The following is a 15,570-nucleotide window of genomic DNA, read 5'->3' on the forward strand; positions in this document are numbered from 1 at the left end:
CTGTCAGTCCATCTGTCAGTCTCTCTGGGCTGCCTTCTGCAGCGTGCTGCTGGCGGGGGGCAGCGGGTGGGGATCAGGGGGGGCAGTCGGGTTGCAGCCGAGCCCCCCGGCAGCTGCCAGGGCCCCCCCGCCGTGCCCGCTCCGGGGGGGCCGAGCCGTGGCGGGGGAGGGCGGGCGGGGGGGCGGGGGCCGTGGCCGTGCAAACACGGGGCTGTTTGCTCAGCGCCGCCGGCACCGGGGCCGCCTATAAAGGGACGGCTGCGGGCGGCGGGGGCAGACCGGGAGCGGCACGGCCGGACCCCGAGCACACAGCGGCGGCAGCCACAGCCACAGCGGGTCCCGGCTCCCAGCTCCCAGCCCTCCCGTTCTCCGGTCCCGGTGCCGCCGCCCCCCCCATGCCGCGCTGCCCGGTGCCGCCACCGCCCCGCGAGGCCGCCCGGGGCCAGGTACGGGAGGGGCGGGGCGGGGAGGGGAGGGGCGGGGGGAGCGGTGCGCGCCGCCGCCACGTGACCGCCCCGCCCCCCGCGCTGGGACACGTGACGGCGCGGTCACGTGGGGGGCGGCAGCCATGGCGGCGGCGCGGAGACTGCTGCTGAGCCGCTGGGCAGGGGCCAGGCGGCCGGTGCGGGGCGGGACCGGGACCGGGACCGGGAACGGGACTGGGAACACGGGGACGGGACTGGGACAGGCACAGGGGAATGGGACGGGAACCGGGGATCTGGAACCGGGAGGAGGACCGGGACCGGGAGTGGGGTAGGGACCGGGGCGGGCACCGGGACTGGGACGGGGTCGGGCCCCGGCCCCGCTCCGCTCACGCCGCTCCCGTCCCTGCCCCCAGATCAGCGCCGCGGCCGCCGGCGCCCTCCCGGCCCGCGTGAAGGTGGTGGAGGTCGGGCCCCGCGACGGGCTGCAGAACGAGCAGGTAACGGCGGGCACCGGGCACGGGGCTGACCCCCCCCGGGGCTGACCCCCCCCCCCCGCTGACCCCCCCCGTTTGCCCGCAGAGCATCGTGCCGACGGCGGTGAAGATCGGTCTGATCGACATGCTGTCCCAGACCGGGCTGCCGGTCATCGAGGCCACCAGCTTCGTGTCCCCGCGCTGGGTGCCCCAGGTCAGTGCCCCGGGGGGGCGGCAGCGCGGGGAGCAGACACCCCCCACTCCCTGGGCCTTCAGCACCACGTCCGTGACGAGCAAGGAGCAGAAAAGCCGGATAAAGGCTTAAAAAAGCCTAAAAAATGTGGTGTTGTGCACCTTCCCTTTGCTCCCGGGGGAACAGCGCAGGCTCACATACGGCCGCGTGTTGACCCTGGCCGGGCCGGTGGCTGCCCTTTGGCCCGTCCAAGTGTGCCGTGCTGTGGGCTCTCTAGAGGCCAAATTCCCCCCGTTCTGCGTATTGCTGTTCCCGTTCTTAAAAAATGAATTTCAGAAAGTGTTTTCTAACCTGTGGAAGTGGCTGACGAGCGTGTCGACACCGTTAGAAATCTGTCGGCGTTCCCTTTGCAGATGGCCGACCACACTGAAGTCATGCAGGGGATCAAGAAGTTGCCTGGTGTCAGTTACCCCGTGCTGACCCCGAACCTGAAAGGATTTCAGGCAGCGGTAAGAGCTCACAGCGTTAACGCTGGCAGCGTCCTGTGCAGGGCTGCCTGTGCAGGAACGTTTCAGCTGGGGTGGAGGCTGGGCAGCCCCTTGTGCTCCCGTAGGCAGCAGTTTCATCTTACAGTTCCTTGAGCAAGGAATTGCTCAGCTGGGGGACTAACAGAAACCTGTTGGCTCTGGTAGAGAATACCCCAGGATGTTTTCCTTGAAGTCATTGTAAAAACCAGGCTGTCTCGTGGTTTTGCTGTGGAATGAACTGAGGAAAGAATTAGGTTGTCCAGGGAGGAGCTGGGAGGAAAAACTGATTTTATAAAATGGGAGAACTGCAGCGCTGGTCGTGCTGGTCACTTCTCTTGAAGATAAATTGTCTCACTTTAATGCTTTCTGCTGCAGGTGGCAGCAGGGGCCAAGGAGGTTTCCATCTTTGGAGCAGCGTCCGAGCTCTTCACCAAGAAGAACATCAACTGCTCCATAGAGGAGAGCCTGGAGAGGTTCAGCGAAGTGATGAGCGCTGCACGAGCCGCCAGCATTCCTGTCCGGGGGTGAGGAGTCCCGCTGTGCATAGAGAGCCCAAAATGCTTCACAGTTTGAGCAGCACGTGGCTATGAGGCTTGTGTAATCTCACTTCAGTTCTCTGGTTAAAAGTTACTTTTTTTTTTTTTTTTTAACTACAGGTATGTTTCCTGTGTCCTTGGGTGTCCCTACGAAGGGAAGATTTCTGCAGCTAAAGTTGCAGAGGTGAGCTGATAAATTGAACCAGAATTTCCGTGAGATTTTTGACTCCGTTATAAACACGTGGGTGGGACCCTGGGGGCTGGGGAACGCACTGAGCCATTTAACCGAAGACAGGAGGAAGCTGTGGATGCCCCCAGTCTGTGCTGCCACACAGAAGGGTCTGGCTGTTGCGGACGGGGGATTCTGGGAGGTGGACCCGGAGTGTTCTGTGCCCAGAGGAACCTCAGCTGTTGTGCTCCAGGGGGGGCATGCTCTGCACGGTGGGCATCCAGCTTGGGGGAAAGTCACGATAAAGCTGCCCTCTCAGTACGAGTCTTGGCTTTGGGACAGGTCTCCAAGAAGATGTACTCGATGGGGTGCTACGAGATCTCCCTCGGTGACACCATTGGCATCGGGACCCCGGGGAGCATGAGGGAGATGCTGACGGCGGTCATGAAGGAGGTGCCAGTGGGGGCTCTCGCTGTCCACTGCCACGATACCTACGGGCAGGCTCTTGCCAACATCTTGGTAGCACTTCAGGTAAGCTCCTTACCCTGCAGCACTGCATCCTCCCTCAGATTTCTACTGTGCTTGCTTCTGAGCCAGAGGAATCAGTAGCAGGACTGTGATTTGCCCTTTCATTGAGGGCAGTTTCCTGAGAACGGTTTTGCCTGCAGATGGGTGTCAGCGTGGTCGATGCTTCTGTTGCTGGTCTTGGAGGCTGCCCCTATGCCAAGGGAGCATCGGGAAACGTTGCTACGGAGGACTTGGTGTACATGCTGAACGGCCTGGGCATCCACACGGTAAGCGAGAGCCTCTCGCGGGGCAGCTGTTGGGGTTGGAGCGGGGCTGCAGAGCCTGGCCTGGAGAGCCCCAGTGCAGGAGGTGCAGGCTCTGGGCCCGCAGTGCCACAGCAGCCCCCCCATGCTGGGAGTGCATCCTGGCCCCTTTCCCGTGCTGTGCCATCTGATCTGTCAGGATCACAGGGAGGGCCTCTGCCCCTGCTGCTCTGTCCCAGCGGTGCCAGTCCGTACTGGGCAGCTTCAGGGGGCAGCGCTGGCACCAACAGCCCTGCTGTCTCTTGTTCCCTGAAGGGCGTGGACCTGCAGAAGCTGATGGACACGGGAACGTTCATTTGCAACGCGCTGAACAGGAGAACCAACTCCAAGGTGTCCCAGGCCTCCTGCAGGCTGTGACGCGGGACCAGGCGTGGCCGTGGGGCGTGCAGAAAGCGCAGCCCTGGGGCCGGCCGAGCCTCCCTTGTGTGCCGCTACCTCCTCTGTGTGCCTTGGACTCAGCCCCGAGAGCAGCCGCTGGGCGCTGCGAAGGAACGGACACGGGCATGGACACGGACACGGGCACTGCCTCACTGAGCCCTCAGACATGCCCAGCAGGGCAGAGACGGCCGCGCCCTGCCTCGGTTGGGGAGCAGGGCCCAGGGCCCGGCCCCGGGTGGCCTCCGGTGCCCCCGCAGCGCGGGGCCGAGCAGCTGCTGAGGCGCCTCCAGGCCCGGGCACCCCGCCGCCTCCCTCAGGCTGCACGGGAAGGACCGGGGGGGGTTGGGGCAGGGCCCCGCTGTCCGCGGTCGGCGCTGTGCGCGGTGTTGGTGGCAATAAAGCTCCGGTGCCCGCGCGGTGCCGCTCCCGGCCCGGCTCCCGCTGCTGCTGTCCGGGGGGGACGGGACGGGGACGGGGACGGGGACTCCGCGGCCGTTTCCGGTTCCGGCCGCCAGGGGGCGCTGCGGGGCCTCGCTGCCACCGCCGGGCCGGGCCCTCCGCGCATGCGCCCCCCGCGGCGGTGCCACGTTGCCATGGAGAGCGGGGGGGGGAAGGGGGGGGGCGGCCGGGCCTTAAAGGGGCCGCGCCCGGCACCGGGAGGGGGGGGAAAGGGACGGGGCCGGCCCCGGGGGGGCGCGGGGGCGGCGAGGGGGGCGGGGCGGGGGGGGGTCCGTGCAGCGCCGTGGGTGGCCTCGCTCCGCCCCCGGCCCCGCCCCGCTTGGTGCCGGCGGGGTCGGGACGTGGCGGCCATGGCGGAGCCCGTGCTGGTCACCGGCGGTGCCGGGTTCATCGGCAGCCACTGCGTGCTGCAGCTCGCACAGGCGGGCTACGAGCCCGTGGTGGTGGACAACCTGCACAACGCCATCGCAGGTGCGGCGCGGGCCGGGACCCCCGGGACCCCCGGGACCTTCCCCGTTACCCCCGGGACCCTCCGGGACCCCCCCCGCGTTACCTCCTCTCCCCGTTACCCCCCCGTTACCTTCCCGGTACCCCTCCTACACCTCCGTTACCCCCGGTACCCCCCCGGTACCCCCATTACCCCCCCGTCCCCCCCCGTCCCCCCGTGTTACCTCCCCCCACTGTTCCCCCCGTTACCCCCGTTCCTCCCCAGTGCCCCCCCGTTGCCCTCTGTTACCCCATTAACTTCCCATTACACCCCCATTTCCCTCCCGTTACCCCCCCAGTGTCCCCCCATTACACTCCCATTGCCCCATTTCCCCCCTTTCCCCCCCCCATTACCCCCCCGGTACCCCTCTGCTACCCCGTCACCTTCCCATTACTCCCCCATTTCCCCCCATTACCCCCCGTTACCCCCCCATTGCCCCCCCGTTACCTCCCGCCGCCCCCAGGCCCGGACGGGCTCCCCGAGAGCCTTCGCCGCGTTCAGCTCCTGGCCCGCCGCCCCATCGCCTTCCACGAGCTCGATGTCACCGACGGGGCCGCGCTGCAGGAGCTCTTCAGCAAGGTGGGGTGGGGGCGCGGGGTGCTCAGGGGGGCTGCGGGGGGCTGCGGGCACCAAACGGCCCCTGGGGCTGCCGGGGAAGGCTCCAGGGGGGGGCACCGGGTGGCTGCTGCCTCTTGGGGGGGCTTTGTCCCGGTGGGGCAGACCCCTCCCCGCATCCCACAGCCGTGGGGCCGCAGTGAGACCCCCCCTGGGGGTTGCCCCACGGCCCTCAGGCGGTGCCTCCCCCCCCCCCCCCCCAGCACCGCTTCTCGGCCGTGGTGCACTTCGCGGGGCTGAAGGCCGTGGGCGAGTCCGTGCAGCAGCCGCTGGAGTATTACCGGGTGAACCTCACCGGCACCATCCGCCTGCTGGAGGTGAGCCGAGGCAGCGCCACGTGGCCGGGCCGGGCGCGGAGCCGGCAGCCTCAGCAGCGGCCGGTGCCCTCCCGCAGGCCATGAAAGCTCACGGCGTGAAGAACATCGTGTTCAGCAGCTCCGCCACCGTCTACGGGGACCCCCAGTACCTGCCGCTGGATGAGAAGCACCCGGTCGGAGGCTGCACCAACCCCTACGGCAAATCCAAGCACTTCATCGAGGAGATGATTCGAGACGTCTGCAAGGCAGACAAGGTGAGGAGCTGCTGCGGGGACCCTGGGGCTGAGACCTGGGGGGTTTCTACCCCAAAAGGGGCTGGGGCTGGGGCTGCTCGGAGACCTGCAGCCCCGTCCGTGCGCTCCCCTAGGACTGGAACGCCGTGCTCCTGCGCTACTTCAACCCTATCGGTGCCCACGAGTCCGGCATGATCGGGGAAGATCCTCAGGGCATCCCCAACAACCTCATGCCCTACGTGGCGCAGGTGGCAGTGGGGCGCCGCGAGTTCCTGAGCGTGTTTGGGAACGACTACGAGACCATCGACGGAACCGGTGCGTCCCCGAAGGGCAGGGCAGGGCCGGGGGGGGGCAGAGCCAACCCCTCCCGGGGCAGAGCCTCGCGCTCACCGCCTGTCCCGGCAGGTGTCAGGGATTACATCCACGTCGTGGATTTGGCCCAGGGCCATATCGCTGCGCTGAAGAAGCTGAAGGAGAACTGCGGCTGCAAGGTACCGGCAGCGGGGCTGGGCCTGGGCCGGGCTCTCGGCCCCGGGTGGGAGGAGAGGGACCCAGACCCCCTCCCAGCCCCCCCAGCAGGAGCTGATGAGCCCCCCCCTCGTCCTCCTGCCAGGTCTACAACCTCGGCACCGGCACTGGCTACTCGGTGCTGCAGATGGTCCGCGCCATGGAGAAAGCCTCGGGGAGGGAGGTAAGGGCTGAGCGCAGCCTGGGGGGCTCCATCACCACCCCCAGCCCCCCCCCCGCCTGCAGCAGTGCCCCCCCCGCAGAGCCCCCAGCCCCACGGCGCTGCTGTCCCTCCCTGCAGATCAAGTACAAGATCACGGGCCGGCGGGAGGGCGACGTGGCCTCGTGCTACGCCAACCCCGAGCTTGCCGAGCGCGAGCTGGGCTGGAAGGCGGCCTTTGGCCTGGACAAGATGTGTAAGAGCCCCCCCCCCTCACTGCGCCCCCCTCCCCACTGCGCTGTGCCTCTCCTGGCGCATCTCTCACTGCCTCTCTCCCCCCGGTGCAGGCGAGGACCTGTGGCGGTGGCAGCTGCAGAACCCCACGGGCTTCAGCAAGAACTGAGCCCTGCCGCGGGGCTCCCCCAGCCCGGGTGCGGGTCCTGCCCCCCCCCACCTGCCCCACACCCGGGGCAGGGGGGCAGGAGCGGCCGCGGGCTCCCCCCTTCCTCCTCCTCTTCCTCCTCCTCCTCCTTCCCCCCCAGGTCCTCAGCAGCTCAGGGAGCGGCCCCACAGGCGCGAGGCCCCCAGGGCACCAAATCCCCTCCTGGAAGTGCCCCGGGGGGGCTCCTGGGGGCCCAGCAAGGAGGCGGCGCTGGGCTGGGACCAGAAAGCGCCCAGGAAGCCGCCCAAACAGTGCCAAGGGTGAGGCTCAGGAAAGGGCACGAGGCGGGGGCCGGGCGGTGCTGCCCACCCTCAGCTGCCCCCGTCCCCCTCAGCCAGCCCCAGGGGGCCACCACGGGGCCCCCCCTCCAGCCCCGGGGCCCTGCTGGCTGCTGGGGGCCTCCCCGTCCTCCTCCTGCCCTCCCCTGTGGTGTTGGGGACCAACTCTCACCTCCCGGGTGTGCTGGTGGGGCCCGAGGAGCCCCTGCCCACGGCTGGGGGGGCTCCGGGGGCTCCTTCTGCTGCTGCGGGGCCTGAGAAGCTGCTGCGGGAATCACGGTGCCAAAGGGACCAGGCTGAGCTCTGCGGGCAAATCCGGATCCTATTTATTAGGGCAGCGGCCAGCCCAGCGCGCTGCCCCTTTGATTCATAACTTATGGTAAATTATGAGTCCAGCTTTTGATTTGTTGCTGAATAAACTTTCTTACTTTCTGAGGCAGCTCGGGGCCGGGGGGCACGGGGGGAGCTGCGGGAGGGGCACCGAGGGGGCGCGGGGGACAAAAGGCACGGAGCTGGGAGAGGTTTCTGGTTTATTGAACCGTGTCTGACGCTGTGGAACACACACAAAAACCCCAAACATGTACAAGGAAGACGAGGAGGGGAGGGGGGAAAAAAAAAAGGGGGGGGGGGGGGCAGGAGGGGAGAAGAAAGCGGTGGTGAGGAATGGAGGAGCCGCCCCCCTCCCGTGGTCCCAGCACGGCTCCTGGTCCCAGGTGGGTTTATTTGGGGGGGGGGAGCTGTGGTCCCGTCCCTGCCAGCCCCTCGCTGCCCCCCCCCGGGGCCGCAGCAGCTCCACACAAAGCCGAGGAGGCGGCAGCCCCCAGCCCCCAGCCCAAGCACGGGGAGGGGCCGCGCTCCCCCCGCTGCCAGCAGCAGCTTTGCTGGTTTGAGACTTCCCCGGGGAAACGAAGCCCGAAACAACCCAGGAAATGGGGGGGGGGTCGGGCAGAGCCGGCTCCCCGGACAGGGGGGGGGATTGATTCGCTGGAGCCCCCCCGAAGCCCTCACCCCCCAGGAGGTGCCTGCCTGGTCCTGACAGGGCCCGGGCATCGCCCCCCAGAGCCGGGGGGCACAGCAGAGCCGCGGCCCCCAGCCCCGGGGGGCTTTTTTCTCTTTTTATTTTTGTTAAAAGACATTTCCAGCTCCAGCCCCGCGGGGCCCAGCGGTGCCATGGGCTCAGCCCAGGGAGGAGAGGTGAGAGGAGAGGAGAGGTGAGGGGCAGCAGCGCCGCTCAGCAGCGAGGGAGGGCAGGGGGCAGTCGGGAGCCCCCCCGGAGCCCCCCGAGGGCTGCCACGGACCCCCAGCCCGGGCGGCCGCTCCCAGCCAGCTGGGTGAGGGGCTCGGCCCCGGGCAGCCGCTGATTGTTCGCGGGGAGCCAACGGGGCCACGGCCTCGGCCCGGGCACGGGGCAGCCCCCCGGGAGGGCTGGGAGCCACGGCCAGGAGCCCCCCCTCGCCTCTCCCCTGCCCCCAGCCAGCCCCGGCTCCGAGGGGAAGAAGGAGAAGTAGCAGCAAGAGAGGGCAGGGAGCTGGCCGGGGGCACCGAGCTGGGCACAGGGAGGGGGAGAAGCCCCCAGCCCCCCCCCAGGGCTGAGGAGAAGATTGTAAAAGCAACAAGAGGAGGAGGAGGAGGAGGAGGAAGGTGATTATCTGCAGGGCTGCAGGGCGAGCCCGGGGCAGTGTGCGTGTGCGACAGGGCCGGGGCCGGAGCCCCGCAGACACCTCCCTGCCAGCCCGGGGCAGAGCCTCTCCCTGGGCCTTGGGGCAGTGGCAGGAGAGTCCCGGGTTCCTGAGCTCTGACCCAAAACCCGCGAGGCACCTGAGCGAGGCCGAGGGCAGAGGAGGAGCCCCCGAGGGTGCCCGGCCCTGCCCTGCGCCCCCGCTGCCCCTAACACTGGTACAAAAGAAAACAAATAACAAAAAAAATCTCACCCGGCCCCTGCCCGGCAGTGCCTGAACGGGAACCCCCCCCCCGACACCACCGGCAGTGAGAGGAGCAGAGGGGAGGCCACCGGAGCCGCACCTCAAAGAGCTCCGGGCTCGGCGGGGAGGGACGGGCACCCCCGGGCACCAGGAGCGGGGTCGGGGGGTGCCGGGGGGGTGCCGGGGGGGTGCCGGGGGTGCCATGGCTTCCGTGTGCAGCGGTCGGGTCCCGGGGGGCAGAGCGGTGGCCTCGGCGTCCTCCCCTGTGACCGCCTGGGGCGGCTCCGCTCAGATCCGGGGCAGCAGCTTCTCGATGAACTCCTTCACCGCCAGCATCTCCTGCGAGCGCACGGCCCGGGCTGGGGGCTTCGGGGGCTGGGCTCGGCCGGGCCCCACCCGGCTGGGAGCCCTCCCCCACCCCCGGCAGCCCCCTCCCATCCCCTCCCCTCCCCTGGGCACTGACCTGCGGGCAGGAGCTGTGCATCACCCCGGGGTAGGTTTTGAACTGCACCTTGGCGGGGGTGACGACGGATTTCAGCTTCTCGGCCGTGAGGGCCCCGAAGCGCACGGGGATCATGGGGTCCAGCTCCCCGTGGCACTGCAGGATGGCGATGTCCTTGTTCACCCCGCTGCTCGCTGCCTGCCGCCGGGGAGAGAGAGGGAAAGGGGGGTGGGACGAAGCCCCCGCCGCGGGCAGCGCCCGCCTCCAGCTCCGGAGAGCCGAGGGGAGCCCCCACACCCCAAAACAGAGCCGGGGGGGCAGTGCAGGTACCTGCGGGAAGGCTTTGTGCAGAGGGAGCCAGCAGCTGAGCGCCACGATGCCGGCCAGCTGGTGCTGGCAGGTGAGCGCCGTGTAGAGGGACAGCGCGCCGCCCTGCAGCAGGATGGGGCTGTCAGCGACCCCCCAGGGCTCCGGGAAGGGAGGAGGAGGGGGCCGAGCTCCCCCCCCGCAGCCCCTCTCACCTGCGAGAAGCCCCCCAGGATGATGCGGTTGGCTGGGATCCCGTTCTTCATCTCGTGCTCGATGATTGCTTTAACTGGGCAAGGCAGAGAGATAAAGGAGAGGTACATGGGGGAGGTGCTGAGGGGCACCCCGCTGCTCCCCGCTCCCCCCCCCCCAAACCCCTTACTGTTTTCTGCAGCTTTCTTGATCCCAGCTTCATCCTCGGGCGCGTCCGGAGTCAGACCCATCAGGTCAAACCTGGGGGGAGCAGCGGGGTCAGCCCCGAACCAGCACAGGGGCAGGAGGGAGCTGGGGCTCTGCCCTTCCCAGCCCCTGCAGGAGGTTGGGTTTTGGCTCATCAGTCCCATCCCTCACTCCCCAAAACACCCCCAAAGGCTCCCTCCCGCTCCAGGAGACCCCCCCAGCACTGACCAGGAGGGCATCACCATCTTCATGTTGAGGGTTACGGGGATCCGGGGCCTGCAGGGACAGAAGTTGGGGGGGGTCAGCTCCAAGGTCAGAGAAACAAACGGGGGCAGGGGCCGCAGGACGTCTGCCCCAGGGGCCTGCAGCAGGGGGGGGCTGCGGGGAGCACCCGCAGGTCCCAGGGGAATCCCCCAAGCCCCCCGAGCCCCTGGCCAAGCACTTACGCGTGCGGGCAGATGTATTTCACGTAGGGGAGGCGGATGGAGGAGAGGGCATCGGCCCAGCTGTGCCTGGGGGGAGAGGAGAAGGGAGATCAGGGCTGGGCTGAGCACTCCGGAGGATGCTGGCAAATTTGAGGGGTTTCCCCCAGGACAGCTTTTCTCCAAGGCTGCCAACGCCCGGCCCTGACGCTGCTGTAGTGGCCCCAACCCCCCCCCAACAGCCCGGAGCCCCCAGGAGCCCCCAGCCCAGCCCTCAGCAGCAGGGCAGAGGCAGAGCCCAGCAGCCGGAGGCAGAGGGGCTGCCACCAGCGAGGGGGGAGCGGGGACAACCCCCCCGTGCAGGGAGCAGCCTTTTGTTCCTGCCAGCTCCCAGCCCTCCTAGGGAATGGAACGCCGTGGTGTTATCTGCTCATCCTAACGAGCACAGAAAGTCCCCACGGGGGGCTGCCGGCGTCATAAATGTTCCAGCTGAGTGCAGGCAGCCGCCGGGCAGAGGGTCCCCGTTAGGGATCGGGTCAGAGCCCCGTTAGGGATCGGTTGGGCTGCGGAGGCTGAGATCAGAGCCCCGGCCCCGAGCTGCCCCCGGGCCCACCCCCAGCACGCCGCAGCTCCAGCAGCACTCACCCCGTGTCTCCCAGGCCGTGTAGGAAAATGACCTAAAAATTAAGCAGAAAAACAAAAGAATGAGCTGGCGTGCCGGGAGAGAGGCAGGGGTGCTGCAGGATGTGGCAAAAGGCCACGCAGTCACTAATTAGCAGAGCCTCAGGCAGCAATTAGCCGGAGCTGCTGACACGTCCGGGCAGCTCTGAGCGTTACGGGCGGAACCGGCACAGCAGCACCAGCACCGCGCCCCCCCCCTGCCCACCACAACCCCACAGAGCCCATCCCCCAGTGCTCCCAGTGCCCGCTGCCTCTGCACTGGGCCGGGCCCCAGCTCCCACCCAGGGGTCGGTCGCCCCCTCCCCCTCCCCCCCCCTGCCCCGGGCCCCTCTCGGCAGCTCCCGGAGGCCCCGGGCCCCCCCCCCGCCCCCCGCAGCGCCCCGCTCACCGCGGCCGTCTCCCGCTCTGCCCCTGAGACAGTGACGGCGTCGGCGAGCAGGGGGACAGACATGTTGTTGCCGCACATACACCGAGACGGGCGGCCACACCGGCACCTGCGGGACGGGGGCGCGGCTGAGGCCGGGGAACGGCCCCGGGACGGCCCCGCTCCAGCGGCACTCCCCGAGCGCCCCCCGCAGCGCGGCCCCGACCCCCGGAGCCCCCCCGCTCCCGGCCGCCCCCCCCGTCCCCTCCCCCCTTTCCTTCCTCCCCCCGCCCGGGGCTGCCCCGGTCCCGGCAGGGCCCAGCCCTGGGGGGGGCCCGGCCCGGCCCGGCCGCAGCTCCCGGCCCCGCTCGGGGCGCCCCGGGCCCGTTGTGAGGGGTGTGGGGGGAGGGGGGGGTGGGGGCAGCGCCGCTCCCGTGCCCGCCGCCCCCCGGTGCCCCCCCCGCACCTCGGCCCGGGCCCCGCCGCGCTCCCGGCTCGCCGCCGCGCTCCCACCGGAACTTCCGCCCGCAGCGCGGCGGAAGTGACGCACCAACCTCCCCTGGGCGCGGCCATCTTGGCCCTCAGACCCCGCCCCCAGCCGGCACCGCCGGCACCGGGACCCCCCCGGGATCCCCCCGGTCCCCTCCGCCCCCCTCCCGGCCCCCCCCCGGCCCCGCCGCGCGCGGGAGACGAGGCCACAGCGGCGGCTCCGAGCCCGGTTCCTTTATTGGCAGCGAGGGGGGGGCGGCACCGGGGCCGGTACCGGCCCCCCCCCCCCCCCCCTCCCCGGCCGCTAGGAGATGAGGTGCGCCTGGGGGGTGACCTGCTGCAGCCGGTGGTCGGCCGGGTTGGGCGCCGCCTCGTAGCTGCAGATCGTCACCTCCTGCCGGGCCGCCTGCGGGGACACGGCCGGGAGGCACGGCACCGAGTGGCACCCCGAGACCCACCGGACCCACCGGCACCCCCGGACACACCGGCACCCAGCGCTGCCCCCCACCCGCTGCCCACCCCCGGCCCGCACCCCTCGCCGTGCCACCCGCCCCCTCCTCAGCCAGAGCCCGCTTTAAGCTGTGCCTCCAAGCTCCCCTTACCCCAGGAGCCCCCCTTAAAGCTCCCCCCTTACCCCCGTAGCCCCATTAAAGCTCCCCCCTTACAGCAGTTGCCCCACTCAGGCTCCCCCCTTACACCAGGAGCCCCCTCACGGCTCCCCCCTTACCCCAGTTGCCCCATTCAGGCTCCCCCCTTACACCCCGAGCCCAGCCCTGCCCTCACCTACCTCTGTCCAGTCTCCCTTGAGGCCTATATAAAATATTTTTGTTGTCTCTGCCCCGAAGTTCTTCGGGAAGTGGATGGAGAGGTGGCTCACGCTGGAGAAACGGGCAACTCTGCAAGGAAAGGCGGCCTGAAAAGCTCTGCCTACAGGTAGAGGCACAGGCACAGGCACAGGCTGTGTGTGCTGTGCTGCCGCCTCCTCCCCGCGTGAGGCCCTGGCCCCAGCTGGGCTCTGAGCATCGCTCCCACCACATCCAAGTCAGACCTGGGGGCAAATGAGGGAGGGGGCAGGAGGAGGGAGCAGCTTCCCTCATCCTTGGGGTGCGCAGGTATCACCCCAGGCAGCGATGAGCTGTCACTGGGGGCAGGACACTGGGACAGTTCTGCTCCCCACAGAGCCTGGGCCACAAACAGGGGGCAGCCCCGTGCTGTGGGAGGATCTGCCACGTCTGGGGACCGCAGCTCTCACCCGACAAGGGCAGGACAGAGCCAGGGGAGAAAAAGTCTGTGGTGGGCAGCAGGGAGCTGCAAGGGAGGGAACTGCCCCCGCTGACACTTTGCTGAAGCCCAGCGACTCGTCAGTGGGCTGCAAGGGGGCAACACCCGCCCGCCCGCCGCCGTACTTGGTGGGGTACTCCAGCTCGCCCGTGGGGTCCCGGTTCAGGCTGAACATCTGGTCCGGTTCCCTGGCTGCATCATCGAAGGACATGTGAGGAATGTTCTTGAACCTGGGAAGAGAGGAAGGAAGGCCAGGAAGTTATTAAGTGCACATCAACTAATTGGTTTCCTCCCCGTTCATTAGCACTACCCGGACTCTTCTCCACAGTAACCCGCCGGACTTGCTCTGCCTACTACAGGAGGAATTACCAACGCCACCACAATGCATCATCATGTTCCAGAACACTCACTGCCCTGCAGAAATACCCAGCAAGAGAGCGAGGAGCAAAGCTGAGGAGACGCAGATGTCAGCACGCGTGGGAACGTGAAGGAGCCCAGGCTCTGGTACGGGGGAGCGGCCGCCCCAGTCCGGGGCTGGGCACCAGTTCCTGCTCCTCAGCTGGTAGCGAGTTACAGCCGAGCGCAGCACTGGCATTTTTGGTTGTTACAAAGGAGTAAAAGAGACCAAGAGCAGGACCAGGAGCCTCTTGTCCTGCTCCCATGTGCAAAACAAGCCCTGACGGCGCTTCACATCCATGTTCATGGCACGGTGAAGGGCAACGACTTGACAGTGGTGGCTCCCCCCCCCCCCCAGCAAGAACGGCATGCTCAGTGCTCGTTCATAAGGAAAAAAAAAGCAGCAGTGAGGAGCCCCCCCCTGCAGGAACCAAGGCAGGGCTGGGCAGAGCCCCGCAGGCCTCACCTGGGGCAGGACACTGCCACGGCCCTCCCCTCCTGCAGCATGACCCTTCCCCTCCCCGGCCCATTCACCCTCCTGCAGCCCAGCAGCTGGTCCCCTGTGGGCACGCAGGTAGCGTTATGCCGATCAATTTCTAACGTTTTGCCTATTGGTTTCTAACGTTTTGCCTATTGATTTCTAAGCCCAATTAGCGCTCCGTTTCTCAGGCAATGCTCAGTGAGCAGCTGCGGTGGCCCCGTGCAGGTCCTGGCTCCGTTCTCAGCCCCCCCATGCCGGGGGTCTCCCTGGCAGCGCCCACCCTCGGGACTTACAGCCGCATCTCCGCCGGGTGCGAGCCGTCGTCCTCGCCCATGACGATGACGCCCTTCAGCTTGACGTTGCCGGTGAACCTGGGGGGAGACGCGGGGGGTCTCGGCGCTGCCCCCCCCCGTGTCCCCCACCCCGCCCCTCCCCGGCCCGGTCCTGCCGGGCCCGCACTCACGGCACGTTGAAGAGCAGCTCCGCGTCCTCATCGCTCTCCACGAACTGCGGGGACAGGAGCGGGGCGGGGAGGGGGGGGGGGGCTCACACCGGGACCCGGGCACGGCGCAGCCCCGGGACCCCCCTCCCGGGACCCCCCCTCCCGGCCCGGCCGCACCTTGGTGCGGTCCCCGCGCTCCTCCCAGGCGCGGAAGACGAGGGCCCCGCTGCCGTCGCGCCGCTCGTTGAGGCAGTGCAGGCGCTGCCGGTCGATCCGCAGGTGCAGCCCCCAGCCCGCGCCCCCCGCCCCGCCGCCCCCCTCCCCGCAGCAGCAGCAGCGCCCGGGGCCGTGCGCGGGACCCTGCGCCATGGCCACGCCCCGCCCACACCGAGCCCCGCCCACACCAAAACCACGCCCACCCCTTCCACGCCCCGCCCATCCCCGCACTCACCCCGCCCACCGCCTCCACGCCCCCATCCTAAACCCCGCCCACCTCACGCCCCGCCCACCACTAAAGCCACGCCCATTCTCGTTTCCACGCCCACCCCGTGAGGCCCCGCCCCCTCCCTGCCCCCCCCGCAGCCCCTCTGCCCCCGGGGCAGGGCCCCGAGCAGAGCCCGGCCCCGGCCGCCCCCAGCCCCAGGCCCCCCCAGGCTGCCCCCCGGGCAGGCCCCGGCCCCCAGCAGGCCCCCACCCGTTACCAGTTACAGGACACAATTTGGGGCTTCCCCTCTGCCCGGGGGGTTCCGGCTCCCCCCGTCACAGCCCCGCACGTCCTGAATCCATCCTGAACCCCCCCCCGGTGCTCCCCGGCACCCCCAGGGCCAGGGCGCTCACCCCGCCCGTCCTCGCAGAGCTCCTGTGGCACCGAGCACAGCCACCCGCCTGCAGCTCCCACCATGGGGCCCGTCCCGGT

At 69.1% G+C, this 15,570-nt stretch overlaps 4 protein-coding genes across 6 annotated transcripts; 2 read left to right on the forward strand and 2 right to left on the reverse strand.

The window, feature by feature from the left end:
• The first annotated feature begins 275 nt into the window (after window positions 1-275).
• On the forward strand, window positions 276-3,961 carry HMGCL (3-hydroxy-3-methylglutaryl-CoA lyase). Of its 2 annotated transcripts, none has more exons than XM_082777784.1 (9): window positions 276-446; window positions 839-922; window positions 1,005-1,112; window positions 1,505-1,600; window positions 1,994-2,142; window positions 2,275-2,338; window positions 2,666-2,854; window positions 2,992-3,117; window positions 3,409-3,961. In XM_082777784.1, the coding sequence occupies exons 1-9, from the start codon at window positions 396-398 to the stop codon at window positions 3,508-3,510; spliced, it is 969 nt and encodes a 322-aa protein (XP_082633910.1). In that variant the 5' UTR covers window positions 276-395; the 3' UTR covers window positions 3,511-3,961. The 2 variants fall into 2 exon arrangements, with proteins under 2 accessions (XP_082633910.1, XP_082633909.1); XM_082777783.1 differs by lacking the exon at window positions 276-446 and adding an exon at window positions 534-622.
• Window positions 3,962-4,295: 334 nt separating this feature from the next.
• GALE (UDP-galactose-4-epimerase) lies at window positions 4,296-6,853 on the forward strand. The gene is made up of 9 exons (XM_082777513.1): window positions 4,296-4,461; window positions 4,941-5,056; window positions 5,296-5,409; window positions 5,487-5,663; window positions 5,777-5,957; window positions 6,048-6,133; window positions 6,256-6,333; window positions 6,451-6,565; window positions 6,657-6,853. The coding sequence occupies exons 1-9, from the start codon at window positions 4,341-4,343 to the stop codon at window positions 6,710-6,712; spliced, it is 1,044 nt and encodes a 347-aa protein (XP_082633639.1). The 5' UTR covers window positions 4,296-4,340; the 3' UTR covers window positions 6,713-6,853.
• A 170-nt stretch (window positions 6,854-7,023) lies between these two features.
• LYPLA2 (lysophospholipase 2) lies at window positions 7,024-12,857 on the reverse strand. Of its 2 annotated transcripts, XM_082777515.1 has the most exons (11): window positions 12,842-12,857; window positions 12,389-12,460; window positions 11,590-11,695; window positions 11,166-11,197; window positions 10,545-10,610; window positions 10,327-10,374; window positions 10,082-10,152; window positions 9,915-9,988; window positions 9,724-9,825; window positions 9,415-9,591; window positions 7,024-9,290 (listed from the first exon to the last, which is right to left on the reverse strand). In XM_082777515.1, the coding sequence occupies exons 3-11, from the start codon at window positions 11,665-11,667 to the stop codon at window positions 9,240-9,242; spliced, it is 699 nt and encodes a 232-aa protein (XP_082633641.1). In that variant the 5' UTR covers window positions 11,668-11,695; window positions 12,389-12,460; window positions 12,842-12,857; the 3' UTR covers window positions 7,024-9,239. The 2 variants fall into 2 exon arrangements, with proteins under 2 accessions (XP_082633641.1, XP_082633640.1); XM_082777514.1 differs by lacking the exons at window positions 12,389-12,460; window positions 12,842-12,857 and adding an exon at window positions 12,032-12,084.
• Window positions 12,332-15,023, reverse strand: PITHD1 (PITH domain containing 1; the record flags this gene model as incomplete). Its single annotated transcript, XM_082777516.1, has 6 exons — window positions 12,332-12,460; window positions 12,842-12,950; window positions 13,461-13,565; window positions 14,506-14,583; window positions 14,676-14,719; window positions 14,832-15,023. The coding sequence occupies 6 exons, from the start codon at window positions 15,021-15,023 to the stop codon at window positions 12,359-12,361; spliced, it is 630 nt and encodes a 209-aa protein (XP_082633642.1). The 3' UTR covers window positions 12,332-12,358.
• Window positions 15,024-15,570: the final 547 nt, after the last annotated feature.

Source organism: Aythya marila, assembly GCF_965140915.1.
Source record: "Aythya marila genome assembly, chromosome: 22".
In the NCBI taxonomy this organism is placed as follows: Eukaryota; Metazoa; Chordata; class Aves; order Anseriformes; family Anatidae; genus Aythya; species Aythya marila.

Bases quoted from the DNA above. Each gene is read 5' to 3' on its own strand.
- HMGCL (XM_082777783.1), top strand. From the start codon at position 569: ATGGCGGCGGCGCGGAGACTGCTGCTGAGCCGCTGGGCAGGGGCCAGG. The intron at 2,143-2,274 runs GTGAGGAGTCCC...TTTTAACTACAG, and splicing joins GCCAGCATTCCTGTCCGGGG to GTATGTTTCCTGTGTCCTTG. The intron at 3,118-3,408 runs GTAAGCGAGAGC...TGTTCCCTGAAG, and splicing joins ACGGCCTGGGCATCCACACG to GGCGTGGACCTGCAGAAGCT.
- GALE (XM_082777513.1), top strand. From the start codon at position 4,341: ATGGCGGAGCCCGTGCTGGTCACCGGCGGTGCCGGGTTCATCGGCAGC. The intron at 5,057-5,295 runs GTGGGGTGGGGG...CCCCCCCCCCAG, and splicing joins TGCAGGAGCTCTTCAGCAAG to CACCGCTTCTCGGCCGTGGT. The intron at 6,134-6,255 runs GTACCGGCAGCG...TCCTCCTGCCAG, and splicing joins AGGAGAACTGCGGCTGCAAG to GTCTACAACCTCGGCACCGG.
- LYPLA2 (XM_082777515.1), bottom strand. From the start codon at position 11,667: ATGTGCGGCAACAACATGTCTGTCCCCCTGCTCGCCGACGCCGTCACT. The intron at 9,592-9,723 runs GTACCTGCACTG...CCCCGGCGGCAG, and splicing joins TGCACAAAGCCTTCCCGCAG to GCAGCGAGCAGCGGGGTGAA. The intron at 9,291-9,414 runs GTCAGTGCCCAG...GTGCGCTCGCAG, and splicing joins TGCACAGCTCCTGCCCGCAG to GAGATGCTGGCGGTGAAGGA.